Source organism: Carcharhinus amblyrhynchos, chromosome 11 (genome assembly GCF_965287045.1).
Source record: "Carcharhinus amblyrhynchos chromosome 11, sCarAmb.v2.hapA, whole genome shotgun sequence".
Classification (NCBI taxonomy): Eukaryota; Metazoa; Chordata; class Chondrichthyes; order Carcharhiniformes; family Carcharhinidae; genus Carcharhinus; species Carcharhinus amblyrhynchos.
The window spans coordinates 71,335,254-71,352,281 of record NC_137334.1 but is presented as its reverse complement, the minus strand read 5'-3'; the positions used below and the strand labels follow the sequence as shown (position 1 = coordinate 71,352,281).

General features: G+C 42.0%; 1 protein-coding gene across 1 annotated transcript in view; it reads left to right on the top strand.

Moving 5' to 3' along the window:
* LOC145350212 (low-density lipoprotein receptor-related protein 1-like) overlaps positions 1 to 17,028 on the top strand; it is a 1,564,930-nt gene that overhangs the window by 805,594 nt on the left and 742,308 nt on the right. The window contains exon 12 of the mRNA XM_080199274.1: positions 12,938 to 13,118. Coding sequence (XP_080055400.1) covers positions 12,938 to 13,118 — 181 coding nt within the window. The remainder of the gene's footprint in view (positions 1 to 12,937; positions 13,119 to 17,028) is intronic.

Here is a 17,028-nt window from a genome sequence, read left to right as displayed (position 1 = left end):
GTTGTATGTCCAAATTCTGACAAGATGTGGAGCTGCCGGCGTTGGACTGGGATAAACACAGTAAGAAGTCACACAACACCAGGTTAAAGTCCAACAGGCTTATTTGGTAGCACATCCTGGACCACAATGTCTTCACCTTCAACAACCAGTTCTTCAGCCAGACACACGGAACAACCATGGGGACCAAATTCACACCTCAATATTCCAACATCTTCATGCACAGACCTCAAACAAGAACTCTTCATCGCACAGGACCTTCAACCAATGCTGTGCGCTAGATACATCAGTGACATTTTCTTCCTTTGGGTTATGGTGAACAATCACTGAAACAACTGTATGATGACATCAACAAGTCCCATTCCATCATCAGATTCAGCCTGGGCTACTCTCCGGATTCTTGGACACACGCATCTCCATCAAGGACGGTCACCTCAGCACTTCACTGTACCACAAGCCCACGGATAACCTCATGATGCTCCACTTCTCCAGCTTCCACCATAAACACATTAAAGAAGCCATCCGCTATGAACAAATCCCCTGTATACGTCGGATCTACTCAGTTGAGGAGGAACACAACAGACATCTCCAGATACCGAAAGATGTGCTCATAAGAACAGGATACGGCGCTCAACTCATTGATCGACAGTTCCGACACGCCACAGCGAGGGACCATGTCGACCTCTTCAGAGAACAAGCACGGGACATGGCAGACAAAGTATCCTTTGTCGTCCAGTACTTCCCCAGAGCAGAGAAGCTACAGCATCTTCTCTGGAGCCTCCAACATGTCATTGATGAAGACAAACATCTCGCCAAGGCCATCCCCATACCCGCACTTCTTGCCTTCAAGCAACCGCACAACCTCAAATAGACCATTGTCCGCAGCAAACTACCCAGCCTTCAGGAGAACAGTGACCACGACCCCACACAACTCTGCCACAGCAAGACATGCCAGATCATTGAGATGGATGCCATCATCTCACATGAGAACACCATCCTTCAGGTACATGGTACATACACTAGCAACTTGGTCAACGTTGTCTACCTGATACGCTGTAGGAAAGGATGTCCTGAGGCATGGTACATTGGGGAGACCATGCAGATCCTACAACAACGGTTGAATGAACACCTCTCAGTAACCAGGCAAGACTGTTCTCTTCCTATTGGGAAACACTTCAGTGGTCACAGGCATTCAGCCTCTGATCTTCAGGTAAGCATTCTCCAAGGCGGTCTTCATGACACACGACAACGCAGAGTCGCTGAGCAGAGACTGATAGCCAAGTTCCGCACACCTGAGAACGGCCTTAACCAGGATCTTGGGTTCATGTCACACCATCTGTAACCCCCAATAACTTGCCTGGGCTTGCAAAATCTGACTAACTGTCCCAGCTGGAGACAATACACATCTCTTTAACCTGTGCTTAACTCTCTCTTCACTCACATTGTCTGTACCTGTAAGACTTGATTACTGGTAATCAAGTATTCCAACTGGTATTCCAACCATTGTTTTGTAAATTGAGTTTGTGTCTTTAAATGCCCTGTTTGTGAACAGAACTCCCACTTACCTGATGAAGGAGCAGCACTTCAAAAGCTAGTGGATTTTGCTACCAAATAAACCTGTTGGACTTTAACCTGGTGTTGAGAGACTTCTTACAGACTCTGACAATCCAGATACCAGAAAAATTGGCCTAAGTACAAAGCAAATGGAAATTGTGGCTCCAGTGGGCATTGTAAACATGGTTCTAATCATTCAAGCTCCAGAAATAAGGACCAGTGCCAGATCGATTAGTTAAGATAGACTAATTGCAAGGAGGTGAGTGAACAAATTAAGCAATTTTGTTTTTTTTTGCAGGGGTAGGCGTGGTGGGGTAGTGTGCAACATTTTAGTGGATTTTAAATGAAACAGCTTTCAATAATATAGAATCCCTACAATACAGAAGGAGGCCATTCAGCCCATCGAGTCTGCACTTTCAACAATCCTACACAAGTCCTATCCCTGTAACTCCACCTATTTACTCTGCTAATCTCCCTGACACTAAGAGACAATTTACCATGGCCAATCAAGCTAACCTGCACATCTTTGGACTGTGGGAGGAAACCAGAGCACCCGGAGGAAACCCACACACGTACAGGGAGAATGTACAAACTCCGTACAGTCACTCACAGAATTGAACCCAGGTTCCAGCACTGCCGTCTCACAGCAGTGCTAACCACTGCACCATTTAATATGGAATGTGTAGGATGTAAAACAAAGCTAAAGTCAACAAATATGACCCTCAATTAAAAGTGAAAGATGAAGTACGGGGGTAGAAAACAATCTTTACAAATCTTGCCGGGAAGAAGTTGAAAGAGCAGCTTGTATCGAGTAATGTGCAGACATGTGTTAAAAGAAGGATCAAATGGCAAATAAAGACCTGGAGAACAGTTTAAAAATCTCGCAAAAATTTAGAAGCCAGAGAGGACAGTCAGAGGAGGGGTGAAAACCATGATATATGCCAACTGGGTATATAGATAATATATACTCAATGATTATTTCCTCCATGTAGTCACTTGGGAAAATTTAAAGAATATGATCTCCCTAAATGGGAATAATCCAGTAGAATGAACCACTTTAGTATAAATCAATTGGAATTCCTAGACAGACCTAAAGTGCTCAAAGCAAATCAATTCCTAGAAATAGATAGTATTTGTCTGAGTGCTATGAGATTTTTGAGGCACAGATGCAACATTTAAGCAAATATATTACCTAAGATTCCTTGGTAGCTGTAAATAAGCTTATGTCTGTCTTTATCAAAAATAGTGACGGAAAATACTTGGATTACAAACCTATCAATAATACTTGATAACATAATTGAATTAATTATTTGGAGTAAACATATTTTTTTTGTTATCATAAATAATATTGCAGTTAGTCTTGATCCAGAAGAGATGAGCACTTCTGACCAACATTGTAATTTAGCAGCCTAAATAGACTGAGAAGTCCTACTGCATGTAATAATCTGATGTTTTAGAAACATTTTGTTACATGCTCTATGTTCCTTCAGTCTCATGAAAAGATCATGAGTCTTGTATGGTTGAAATGTTTATTGGTAACATATAATTGTGTACACATACATAAGCTGTAGTCAAGCTATGAACTAACTCCATGCTTGTTTTTACACTGGTCTCTGTCCAGTCCACAACTGGCCCTAGCCTCAGGGCATGTGTCTCTTTACATAAGAACATAAGAAATAGGAGCAGGAGTAGGACAACTAGCCCTTCGAGCCTGCCCCGCCATTCAATAAGATCATGGCTGACCTGTCGTGGCTCAGTTCCACATTCCCACCCTCTCCCCATAACCCTTAATCCCCTCTCTCATCAAAAACCCATCAATCCGCGTCTTAAAAATATTTAGCGAGGCAGCCTCCACCACTTCAATGGGCAGAGAATTCCAGAGATTCACCACCCTTTGAGTGAAGAAGTTCCTCCTCAACTCTGTTCTAAACCACCCCCCCTTTATCTTGAGGCTATGCCCCCTAGTCCTACTATCCTTTCTGAGCGGGAAGAGTCTCTCCACCTCTATCCTATCCATCCCATTCATCATCTTATACGTCTCAATGAGATCTCCCCTCATTCTTCTGAACTCTAACGAGTACAAGCCTAATCTATTCAGCCTCTCCTCATAGCTCAACCCCCTCAACTCCGGAATCAGCCTAGTAAACCTCCTCTGCACTCCCTCCAAGGCTAAAATATCCTTGCGTAAGTACGGTGCTCAAAACTGCACACAGTACTCCAGCTGCGGCCTCACCAATGCCCTATACAGCCGCAGCAAGACCTCCCTACTTTTATATTCAATCCCCCTCGCGATGAAAGCCAGCATCCCATTCGCCTTCCTGACCACCTGCTGCACCTGCAAGCTGGGTTTTTGCGACTCATGCACATCACACTGTGGGCGATACTGTTTCCCGGTCGCACGTTAACACTTGCTGCGCCTGATACTCTGAAACTATATCTCCCCCCAAGTTTTTACCCCACGCATTTACATTACAATCGTGCTACCCCTTCTCCCTCACTCAAGTTTCTGACTTTATAAATTTAGATAAACAGGAGGTGTGGCCATTTTTCCAGATCTTTTCCTGGTCGCATCAGGAGGAATGATAGGCTCCGTTGATTTGGACAACATTTGTTGATTCAGAGTTTCAGCTGTAGAGAATGATCTTACTGTTGTGTCCCAATGGCCGATGGGCAGGAAGAGCTGGTAAAATCACACAAGAGCCAAGAAATTGGGTTTACATCTGATTTCTCACCTCTCACAATCTTACTGGCACCAGAGTACCACCGATGTCAGCCTCATGCCCATTTCCAGTACAAATCTGAATAATTAATTTAGTTATAGTTAAAACGGAATATACATTGATTTAATGAGCCCGGGATGGAATCAGCCAGGCTTGCTTACCTGTCTGACCTTGCCAGAATAGGTTCTCTCTGATGAGAATCACAGCTGGTCTCCAGCAACAGGGACTGGTCGTGATTGCCTTGCTGATAAAACTGGCCATTGAGCTCTCCCAAGGGGGGTTGGGGTCCACTTGGGCAATGTCAGCCTGGCACCCTGGTACTGCCCACTGGGCACCACAATGTGCCAAAGAGATGGGGCCAGAAGAGTCGGGGCCAGACTGAGAGTGACCGATTGGTGATGGTGGCGGGGTGGGGTGGGGGGTGCGGGGGAGAACCCACTGTACGTTCTGCACCCATGAGGGAGGGAGCCAAAGTGTTATGCAAGCAAATGAAGGGGAAGGGTTAGGCAGCCAATTGCAGTGAGGGAGAAGGGAGAGGGGATCGATCCGGGGGATGAGAGAGGGGTTTGTGATAAGCTGCGGGGTTGGGCTCATCCTTCTGTTGCTGGGCATGGGTAATACAGTGACCCAATGATTAGCACTGGTGCCTCACAACACCAGGGACCCAGTTTTGATTCCAGCCTTTGGTGACTGTCTGTGTGGAGTTTACAAATTCTCCCTGTGCCTGCGTGGGTTTTTTCTAGGCGCTCCAGTTTCCTCCCACAGTCTAAAGAGACACAATCAGCTTCTTGGGTACAGTCAAGTATTCATGGCTCTTCTATTAGAATGCAGACATCACAGTAAACAAACTAAAAATTGGACATAGGAGCTGGTATTATGACCCTTTTTAATAAGGAACCATGGCTGAGAGATCTCTGGCTATGAATGACAGGTGCGCCACCATATTAGCCTGGGGGAATGTGACTTCTGATCATGACTTTTGGCCATGCTAAATTGCCCCTGAATATCCAACGATGTGTTGGTTAAGGGGATTAGTGGCTTAAATATGTGAGGTAACAGGGATTGGTTGGGATACTTTGTAGCAGAGTTGGTGCAAACTCAATGGACCAAATGGTCTCTTTCTGCACTTAGTGATTCTATGATTTCTCTGTGTGCTTTCCACCTGAGGTACTGTGGTGATTATCTAAAGATTTGGCTGCTCTGACCACCTGTAAAGAAAGTGGACAATCCAAATCTGTGAACAGTGCAGACAATTCAGAGCTGAAGTTCCACTGGAGAGTCTCTTTATTGGTGCACTCTCGGGATCTTGCAGTTCTGTATAGTTAACAGCATAGGTGATCTTAACATCATCTGCTATTTTAAGAAAGCTAAGGGCGACAAAGGCATCTCTGCTCAAGGGAGAAAATATGGATTCAGGTTATGTACATGACTTTGACTACTTGTCACCATAACTTAGTGGTTCCAGGATCATGCCTCTGATTGTAAATCACATTCCCCCAGGCTAGTAGGGTGGTGCACCTGTCATTTATAACCAGAGATCTCTCAGCCATTGTTCCTTATCCAAAAGGGCCATAACACCAGCTCTTTAGTTAGTTAACTTTAGTTAGTTTACTGAGATGTCAACATTCTGAAAGGAGAATCAAGGATACTTGACTGTACCCAGAAAGTGTGATTGTGTGTCTTTCTGGTGTGCTCATTGATTGTCTTGGGATGACTTTTTTGCTGTCATGGCTTTGCATGGCTTTCTGAAATCCTCCACGTAGTTGCAGTTGAAACATTGCATTGAGATTGTTGGACACTGCTGAACCTGTGACAGTGTTTGGCTCCAAAGCAGTGACATAGACACACAGGCTGTTGTGGCTGGTTTGGGCACTGCCTTCCTTGGCCTGGCATTTCTCTTCTCCTTTGTTGTTTTGCCAGCTGGACAGCTGGGATTGCTCTGTACTAGGGCTTGCTTTCACCACATGAAATGAATTGGTGTTGTTGGCGGATTTCAGACTATCTGACAATTGGGATTGCCTTTTCTAGAGTGCAACTTCCTTGGCCTGCAGAATGTCTGAAAGGGCATTGTCTGCCTCTCCAAGCACAATTTTTTTCCTTATGAACTTTGATTTAATGTCAGTGTATTCACAGCCTTAAACCAATCTATGTAATATCTTTATAAAAGATTTTCTCAGTTCCCTGGGTGGTTGGACCTGTTTCTTGATTTTCTCTCTCTAAAATGTTGCGGCTTATTGTATTGAAATATTATTAATTTTATTAAATTTATCTGAGGATTTGTTTAACTCCTTGCCTCACAATAATATCATTGACTATTGGACCTACTCAATAAAGTAATATACTCACTTGTTCGACATCTGACATTTAAACTAATCCTGAAGGTACCTTAAGGGTATCTTAAGAGTCATCTTCTTCAAAGTCCCCAATTTTGTCTTTGGCCTGGCCTTTGATTCATTCCAAATTGTTCTAGTAATGTTGATTTGTTGTCTATGATTGTTTTAATGTTCAGGTGAATACAACTCTAAATGCTGTGCAGTTTTAAAGATGGTGCCACAATGTTTGTTTTTTTCACAGTCTTCCAGGGTTGGTTGGGTTTCCATGGGCACTCATGACACCGGCTGAGCACTGAGGAGTTTAGTTCTTTTGCAGCAATTTGATAAATCAGCGATTTTTCCCTGCAATATCAGATGTTATGGAAGGATTTTACTATGGATTTTAATCATTGGCTGAGTATTTAAAACCTTCCATTACTTTTTCTTTCAATTACTTCAGCCAGTGTGTGGTATGGCATTGATTCTGAACGTGAGATGGCTATAATGCTTTCACAAATGGACTGTTCTCACTTTTGCACGGCACTGAAATTTTTTTAACTCTCCCCATATCAGATCTGATTTTTTTGCTCAGCCTTCTTGGTTCTTTGACTCTGCATTCAATGCAAGGATCACCTCCATTTATTTTGTAGTTTCTGAGGTGCCTCCTCAGAGTAAACAGCCCTTCATGCTTGGTATATTCTATAAATTTAACCATGGCACATGGATCTTTGGAATCCATGTATGAATTAACAGTGGTGGTTCAAACACAAATCCCAAAATCAATCTGTTTAGCACTTACACTCTTCCAACGTTATTCCTTGAACAAGTATCCACTGTAATGTTAGTGGTTTAATTGTTATATGTTCTATTGGTTAGCCTGGTTCACTGATCGTTGTATACTTGCTTGGACGTCTACAAGAACTTGTGGAGTCCTCAGTTGCACAGTGGAGTTTTTGTATCTGCCTTTCTGCTTCCAATTCTGCAATTGAGCCTCTTTCAGGAGATCTCCCTTTGTGTCTTCGCTTCAGATGTTTTCAGTCAGGCCAAAATGATGCTCCTTTAATGTTCCAGCTGTTGAATTTCTGCTCCATTTCCTCTGTAGTTTTGGGTTTTTCCATCAGCCACCACCATGTTGTATGTTCAGCAGGTCTCATGAGGAAATTTGGAGTCTTGTATAGCTGGGCATTAAGTGTTTTTTCTTAACCCTGTAGCTATCTATATTCCCAGTATAACCAAGCTGTGAGCTAATTCCCATGTTTGTTTCTACATTCTTGTCCAGTCTATGACTGACCCCAATTTCAGGTTATGTTTCTCCTTGCATCACACTGTGGGTGGTACAGTTTCCCAATGACATATTAAACCTTGCTATGCCAGATACCCTTATACAACACAGTCAACAAAATTTTGCTTTAATATCTATAATAAATTGACAGAAATTTTGAAAACAGTGGGCGTTCTGTTTATGCCAGATTTTTGTATATCTTAAATGATTGAGTTACATCAGATGATGACTCTAGTTCAAAACCTTTATTTAAACATCTCAGATCTTTAAGGATTTGCAAAACACATGGCCATAGCTCAGAGCCCAGATCCCTTCTGGAACATTCAGTCATGGTGAGAAGTCTCACAACACCAGGCTAAAGTCCAACAGATTTATTTGGTAGCAGAAGCCACTACATAGAACATAGAACATTACAGCGCAGAACAGGCCCTTCGGCCCACGATGTTGCGCCGACCAATTAAGAAAAAGCAATGGCCCTCTAACCTAAACCAATCCCTTTCTATCCATAAACCTATCCATGGACCTCTTAAACGCCCCCAAACTAGGTGCATCTACAACTGCAGCAGGCAAGGCATTCCATTCCCCCACCACCTTCTGGGTAAAGAACCTACCTCTGACATCCATCCTATAACTACCACCCCTTAATTTAAAGCTATGTCCCCTCGTGCTAGCTTTCTCCATCCGAGGAAAAAGGCTATCACTGTCCACCCTATCTAAACCTCTAATCATCTTATATGTTTCAATAAGGTCTCCTCTTAGCCGCCTTCTTTCTAACGAAAACAACCTCAAATCCCTCAGTCTCTCCAGCTTTCAGAATGCTGCTCCTTCATCAGATAAGTGGGAGTTCTGTTCACAAACAGGGCATATAAAGACACAAACTCAATTTACAAAATAATCTACATCGGATTCCTGTTGTGCCAGAATGCTGGGGAATCCTGAGAGCCCCAGCATTCTGGCACAACAGGAATCCGATGTGCATCACTACTGGACTCTAGAAATGGTCCTAAACACCTTTCTCGAGGCAAAAATTGCCCCATGTGCCAAAGAATTTTCTATGTGTGGGACAATTATATGTGGGACAAGTTCCAAAAAAAATGACTAAGTGTGTGTGAGTTGCGATTTGGATCATGCTGACCCACCCGATGGAATTCTCACAGCTTTTCCCACCAGAAGTGGTCAGTTTTTGTGGGAATTCCACCAACTGTTTTTAAAAATGGCAACATAAATGGTGACAGACTAGCTGAGAATGAATCTGACATGGATCTAGAGGTATGTGAGGTTGGGTGTGGGGGTTGGTGTTGAGACACCAGGTGGATTGGAAGCTCCCCCCCCACAACTTCTCCTGAAATCAGACCTGATTACCATGCTGCCAATCCATTCCTGATCTCCCCAGCTCTCAGAAGGAAAGAAACAAAAAGGATCTCTTTCTAGTGCTGTTGTTCTTCTCACCAGATTAGTTCTCAGAAGGAAGTACAGAACCTTTTCCACTCAGACATTGGTTACTATTCTAGTCCAGCCAATAGACCAGCCAACTTTTACCTTAATTGATCTTAGTTTTGCTTGGTTTCCATTGATATATTCACTGAAATGCTGCCTTCATGTTTAGATTGGAAAATGTATGTTTAAAAAAATGTTAAATAGTAATTCATGAAAAGGGAGACCTTAAAGGAATGGGATTTTGTAGTCTCGCTTATCCCAAAACTGTGAAGTCCCACCTGAGGTCAACATCCCTTCCTGATGTCCGCCCCTTGCCTGCTCTGATCCCCGTGGCTGGTGTGACAGTAAACTTCTGGCTCTTGAAGCATAAAATAGTTATTCAGTGTATAAATGTTGAATATGCTTCTTGCAACAAAGTGCTAAATAAACAAATGATCCTGTTAAACATGAGAATAAAATAGTCTGATGGAAACATTAGCTTTTCTCTCTCTAGAAAATACTACTAATGGAAAAGGTAAGGTATATATTCAGGCTCATGGCAATAAAACTGGAGTACTTAAATCTTTAGTGAAGATCACATTTAATGCATCCAGGCACACTTACGAAAATTAAGGTGGAAGTAGTGGATGCTGGAACTGAAATGTTTTACAGCTCATTGAGCGCTGGGATTTTAGCAGAAGATTGGAAAAACAACTTCTGACATTAAAAAAGTGAAAAAAAGATTACAAGTTTGGTCCTGACAGTACATTAGCATACAAATGCTTAACATGTTTTTCTGAAATTCTTCTCTTTACTATTTTCGTGAAGGTGTTAAATCATTTATCTATTCAAAATAGCAGGAATTTTAGTGAAACGTGGTAAAGATCCATCTGTTACAATTGCCGAGTGTAATTTCAGGCCAATGTTCTTTCTAGTTTGACATTAATAGTGGAGTGAAATTGTTAAGGAAAGGATTTAAATGCATCTAACAAGATTTATGAAGCTAAGTAATGCCTAACAAATACATTCACATTTTTAAAGTATGTAACAGAATTGGCAATAAAATTAGTCATGATGCAGAGATGCTGGCGTTGGACTGAGGTAAACACAATAAGAAGTCTCACAACACCAGGTTAAAGTCTAATAGGCTTATTTGGCAGCAAACACCACTAGCTTTCGGGGCTTTGCCCCTTCGTCAGATGAGTGGGGAGTTCTGATCACAAACAGAGCGTATAAAAACACACTCAGTTTACAGAATACTGATTAGAATCAGTATTCTGTAATCAGAATTCTTATCAGTATTCTGTAAACTGAGTGTGTGTTTTTACATGCTCTGTTTGTGATCAGAACTCCCCACTCATCTGACGAAGGGGCAAAACTCCAAAAGCTAGTGGTGCTTACTACCAAATAAACCTTTGGACTTTAACCTATTGTTGTGAGACTTCGTACTGAATAAAATGAGTGCCCGCCTGGAAATATATATCTTAATTTTCAAAAAATATTTACAAAGTCTGTAACAAGAGACTAATTGTTTAACTGAACAGTAACAAAAAGAGTCTTTATAAACTGCGTAACAAACTGGCTAGACATTGGAAGGGTAACCATTTTCCATGACAACGATAAACACTCCCTACAGATTGTAGCAGGATCCCACCTGATCACGTCCTTTACTTGCTCACAGGTGGAGGCACAGAAAGATCTAATGGGTATTCTCAAAATTCAGGGTTTGAGCAGGTAACAATGGAATATCAACTATATTTTATCAGTAATTCAGTGATAGTCCATGTTGTTTTCACGACAGAGAAAAAGAGAATCTCAAAAGATTTTGGAAAAGATCAGGCAAGTAAGTCAGCTGTTCCAGTCAAGTAAACCATTGACATTGAAGGGACAATGTGAAATATTGTGCCGTACGTCCTGTGCACAAAATGCAAAACATGCTCAACCCAACCATTTATCAGTTTACTTAATCCCAATCATTTGCAAAATAATAGCAGCAGCCATGAACGATGCTACCAGCCGGCTTGGACAATAACCAGTGTTCAGTTTGTTTTCCACCAGGCCCACTCCGCCCCACATGTCATTGCAACCTTGATCTAAATATGGATAAAAGGGGTGAGGAGGGAGTGAAAATTACAGCACAGGAGCAGGTTCTTTGGTCCTCCAAGCCTGCACCAACCATGCTACCCAACTTAGCTAAAACCCCCTACTCTTCCAGGGACCATATCCCTCTATTCCTATCCTATTCTTGTATTTGTCAAGATGCCCCTTAAAAGTCACTACCGTACCTGCTTCCAATAACTCCCCTGGCAATGAGTTCCAGGCACCCTCTACTTTCTGTACGAAAAATCTGCCTCGACAACTCCTTTAATCCTTGCCCTTCGCATCTTAAATCTGTGTCCCAGAGTAACTGACTCTTCCACCCTGGGAAAAACTTCTGACTATCCAGTCTATCCATGCCTCTCATAATCTTGTAGACCTCTATTAGGTCACCCCTCAACCTCCGTCGTTCCAGTGAGAACAAACCAAGTTTCTCCAATCTCTCCTCATAGCTAATGCCCTCCATACCAGACAATATCCTGGTAAACCTTTTCTGTACCCTCTCCAAAGCCTCCACATATTTCTGGTAGTATGGTGACCAGAATTGAACACTATATCCCAAGTGCGACATAACTAAGTTTCTATAACACTGCAACATGACTTGCCAATTTTTGAACTCAGTGCCCTGGCTGATGAAGGCAAGCATGTTGTATGCCTTCTTGACTACCTTCTCCACCTGCATTGCCACTTTCAGTGACCTGTATACCTGTACACCCAGATCCCTTTGCCTATCAATACTCTATACTGTATTTACTGTATTTACTTATACTTCTATCTATATTCCAAAATGCATTACCTCACTTTTGTCCAGATTAAACTCCATCTGCCATCTCTCCACATAAGTGTCTAACTGATCTATATCCTACTGTATTCTCTGATGGCCCTTATCGCTCTCAGCAAATCCACCAACCTTTGTGTCGTCCGCAAACTTAATAATCAAACCAGTTACATTTTCCTCCAAATCATTTATATATATTTCAAACAGCAAAGGTCCCAGCACTGAACCCTGGGGAACGCCACTTGTCACAGCCCTCCATTCAAAAATGTACCCTTCCACTGCTACCCTCTGTCTTCTTTGACCAAGCCAATTTTGTATCCACCTTACCAGCTCACTTCTGATCCCATGCGACTTCACCTTCTGTGCCTATTGGTGGAAAAACTAAACAAGTACTATTTAGTTTTTCCAGCAACATGCAGCAATGTAAGCAGAAAGTCTGTCCTGGCAATGTCCAACAAAATCAGCAAGTGGTACAAAGGAGTTAAATCATATTTCTCTAATCCAGTAATGTTAAATATCAGGTGCCTAACCTAGAAAATGTACCATCTTTCTGTGCATTATCAGCTTTGAATCGGTGAGAGATAACTGTTTGAATAGTGTTAATAAAAACATCAATACAATATATACAATTGACACATTTTATCCATAGGATCTGTAGAACTGATTTTATCTTGAGTCAAGCGAGATCATAGGGCTGTTGGAACTTAGACTAACTTGACAACTTTATGACATTTGCACGTCCAGATTGTCATCACCTTTTTGTTTTACTTTTAACCTCCAGGTGTGGATAATGTTGAAGGTATCGCTGTGGACTGGATTGGAAATAACTTATATTGGACAGATGATAGTTACAGGAAGACTATCAGTGTTGCAAGACTGGAGAAGGCTTCCCAGACGAGGAAGACGTTAGTAGAAGGCGAAATGTCGCATCCAAGAGCCATAGTTCTGGATCCTTTACATGGGTGAGTGTTTTCTTTTACAAATTTCAGAAGCCTAAATCTGATGGTGTAATTAGTAAGCTTGTACTCAGAATGGCTTTTGCTTTGCCTAATAAAAAGAGGAATACATTTGTTACCCCTGAGGGGGGTGTATTTAATACAGATTGTGCATTGTTATTGCTTAGTAAAAGGCTTTTGTTGGCATCATAGACGTACAAGAAATTCACTTAAATCTACAAATGAGCAATTATTATTTTCTAGATTTTTAAAGTCTAATAGAATGTTACCCATAAAAGCTTTCATTTCCATTAACGCATCTCTTTATAGGCACAAGATAAAATGGAAACATGAGGTTTAAACAACAATTCCAGTCCAGCTTCACAAGTTGAAGTGCAAATTACATACTGGAGGCAGTGAGATGTCAGCCAATCTAACTTATTACCCCAGAAATTGGATCATCCAAGCAATGGGGCACCATTTGGGTGCAGTGCACGTCCCACATGCCAAATGAGGCAATGTGTTGTGCCAGAATCTTTTTTAATAATTGCCAATGAGTTGCAGACATCAGTCACAGCAAGTGGAGTTGGGTGGGGTTGCCAGCAAGATTGGCCAGCTAAAATTCTGACTGACTATGTCTGGAAGGGGAGGAGAGGACCTAGAGGTATTATCGCTAGACTATTCATTCAGAAACTCAGCAGGTGGTGGAATTTGAATTCAATAAAAAATAATCTGGAATTAAGAGTGTACTGATGACCATGAAACCATTGTCAATTGTCAGAAAAACCCATCTGGCTCACTAATGCCCTTTAGGGAACAAAATATGCTATCCTTATCTGGTCTGGCCTACATGTAACTCCAGCGCCATAGCAATGTAGTTGACTCTCAAGTGTCCTTGGGCAACTAGGGATGGGCAATAAATGCTGGCCAGCCAGTGAAGCCCATGTCCCACAAATTAATAAAATAAATCACAGCAAAGCAAGCTGCAATTTACAGTGGCCCAGGATTTTAATGGAACTAGGAAGAACAGTTCACATTCATATAAGTATCTTAAAAAAATAAGTTAGGGTGGAATTTACCAGCCCTGAGACCAGAAATTCCTGCCTGAGGTCAATGGACTTTTCAACTGTGCCTCGGTTTATCTGACCTGCCCGTGACAATTCTTGCAACAGGCAGAATTTACGCCAAAGCTTTTTGGTGGCAGGTTCTTTCAAGATTGCCTGTTGGACCCAATAATCCTGAATGCTGTAGATTTCCAATGTTCAATGTAAATACATGCCTGGTTTGGGTGTTAGACAGACATTAAGCATCTTGGCGTTATCAAGGGACTTGGCCGGAATTCTCTGGCCATTCATGCTGGCGGGATTCTCCAGTCGCGCCAGAAGCGTATTCCCGCCCGTAGGTTTCCTGCCAGCACGGAGTGACCTCAATGGAACTCCCGTTGACAGCAGTGATTTCAGAGAATCCCACCACTAGCAAACAATGCGCTCCCTCCTGCTGGTGGGAAACGTGGCTGGGAGATCAGAGAACTCACCCCATATGTGTCTGACTTAGGCAGCTGTCAGCCAGGTCATTTTTTTCCATGCTGTTGCTTGACTTTTTAAAATAATTTCTTCACCTCCTGTCTCCTCCCTCCTCACTTAAAGGTGCGCATTCATGGCAGCCTATGGTTGCATGGGCGGATTTGTACATGTATATCTGAGGTTAGTTCTAAGAAATACTTGTCGAATAGAGTAGGTAGAAAAGATGGAAATGGATACTTCAAACAAGAAAATATTGATAATTTTATTGCTAAAATGAAGTAAGTGTCTTCATGCTTTCCTCTGACAAAATTCGTAGGCTCCTGCTTCTATTTAAGCAAGTGGTGGAATCCTTTGTGAAGTTAAGACTATCAGAAAGCTGCTCAATGTAAACTTGATCTCATCTGACATCCACAGATGTTGGCTCAAATTTCCATTGTGTAGTAGTCTCATTTTCATTGTAACAAGCATAATTGCAAATCCAAAATGGCATTTGTGTCATGCACACACTTTTGTGCAGCTGTGTTGAATGGCTGAATGACGTTTTAAATAGGTTGTCCGTGTAGGCTTTTCCATCAGAAGTGTGAAGAGTAGGCAGAGTATCAGTCAGCGTGTTGATTTGATAATAGCTGTGCCATTTTTGACCTCAGCGTTCCGGCTCTGCTGAACACAAGGATACCCCGGAGTGCTATTTAAAATTTTTGTCTTCATTGTTGATTGAATTGTGCTGACTCTTGCTGAGATATTAGCTACATTTGGAGGTTTGTACTGCTAATTCAAACTGCTGAAGACTGCAGTGAGTGGCAAGGCATGCAGTGAAGGCCTCGGTTCGCACATCAAGAGTTCCGATCAAATCACTTACTTTGAGCCATGGATGCTGTAATTTCTGTCCCCTTTGGCCATCAGGATGAGAGAGAAAATAATCAGGGGTGGCAAAAGGGAACTAGCTGTTCAAAGAGGGAAGAAGGAAAGAGGGAGAATGACTCTCAGCAAGAAGCCGGTCCTTCAGAGAGCAATTTCCTTCAATCTCAGTGAGGAGCATTGTGTATGTTTTGCTAAGGATGTGCTCACTGATATCTGTGTTTTTAATTCATTCATGGAATATGAGTGTTGCTGGCTGGCCAGCATTTATTGCCATCCCTAGTTTCCTGAGGGCAGTTGAGAGTCAACCACATTGCTACAGCTCTAGAGTCACATGTAGGCCAGACCGGCAGCTTTCCTTCCATAAAGGACATTAGTGAACCAGATGGACTTTTCCAATGATCAACTGTGGTTTCAACGGTAAATTCTTAATTCCAGATTTTATGTTGATTAAATTTAAATTCCACCATCCACTGTGGCAGGATTTGAACCTGGAACCTCAGAACATTAGTTGAGTTCCTGAATTAATATCCGAGCGATAGTATCACTAGGCCATCACCTCTCCTACTGTTGATACAATTATAACCTCAGATCAAGGCAAAAATGGCATTGCCAATGGCTTTGATGATGACCATGCCATGTTTTCACATCAGGCTCCTTTAGTAGGTGACATTTCCAACATCTCACAGAACAGTATGCAATGACTGGGTGAGGAGGAATGAGCTCGCTCCCCTTTTTGTTTAATTTCCCCTCCCCGTTGGTTGCAGCAAAGTTAAAAAAAAAATTCCCTTGTAGATAACTTTCCCAGTCCAAGTGTATTTATTTTTTAATAAGGAGCTAATCAAAGCTAATCTATGTCAAAGAAAGGGTAAGTTCATTAATCGCTAAAAGATAAGGAAAAATAATAAAAGATATAAGACTCATTCATATAGATCAGAAAAAAGTCTAAGTAAAATTTAAAAAAAATACAAATAAGTCCTTGTCTTGTCCATGAGATGTAGATGATGATATGTTATGGGCATTCCTGAGGAGCTTTCAGGAGAGCTCTTCAGTTGACTTGGCAGTTTTGCTGTCTGTTGGAGACACTTGTTGGCTTTTCCCAGAGGGAGAGATGACCTGCTTGTCTCTGCAGGAGTGACTGTTGTTTTCTTCTCCCTGTTACAACACTTGTCTCCAACAAGAGAGAGAGAGCACGGGAGGTCCCAGTTTTTATTCCAGCAGTGTTCTTTGAAGGCTGTCATGTTTCTTATTGCTTCTGTCTCCACTCAAAGCCAGTTTTTAAACTCATTTATATGTATTCCCAAAAGGTCTTACATCCAAAGTCCATTTTGCTTTCAACTCAGAACCTTTTCAACATATGCTGAGGTATAAATCAACAGGAGATGGTTTTGGGGGGTCCAGTGGGATGTAGCTGACTGGGAGGGTGCAGTTTCCATTGTTTTCACAAACACAGATTCAAGTCCAGCCTTTTCCATTTTTCATGCCATCCTTTCATAAGTCTCTGTTTGAAGTGGGCCTTGACAACCCTTCACCAGCAAATTTCCACATCCTCCCAT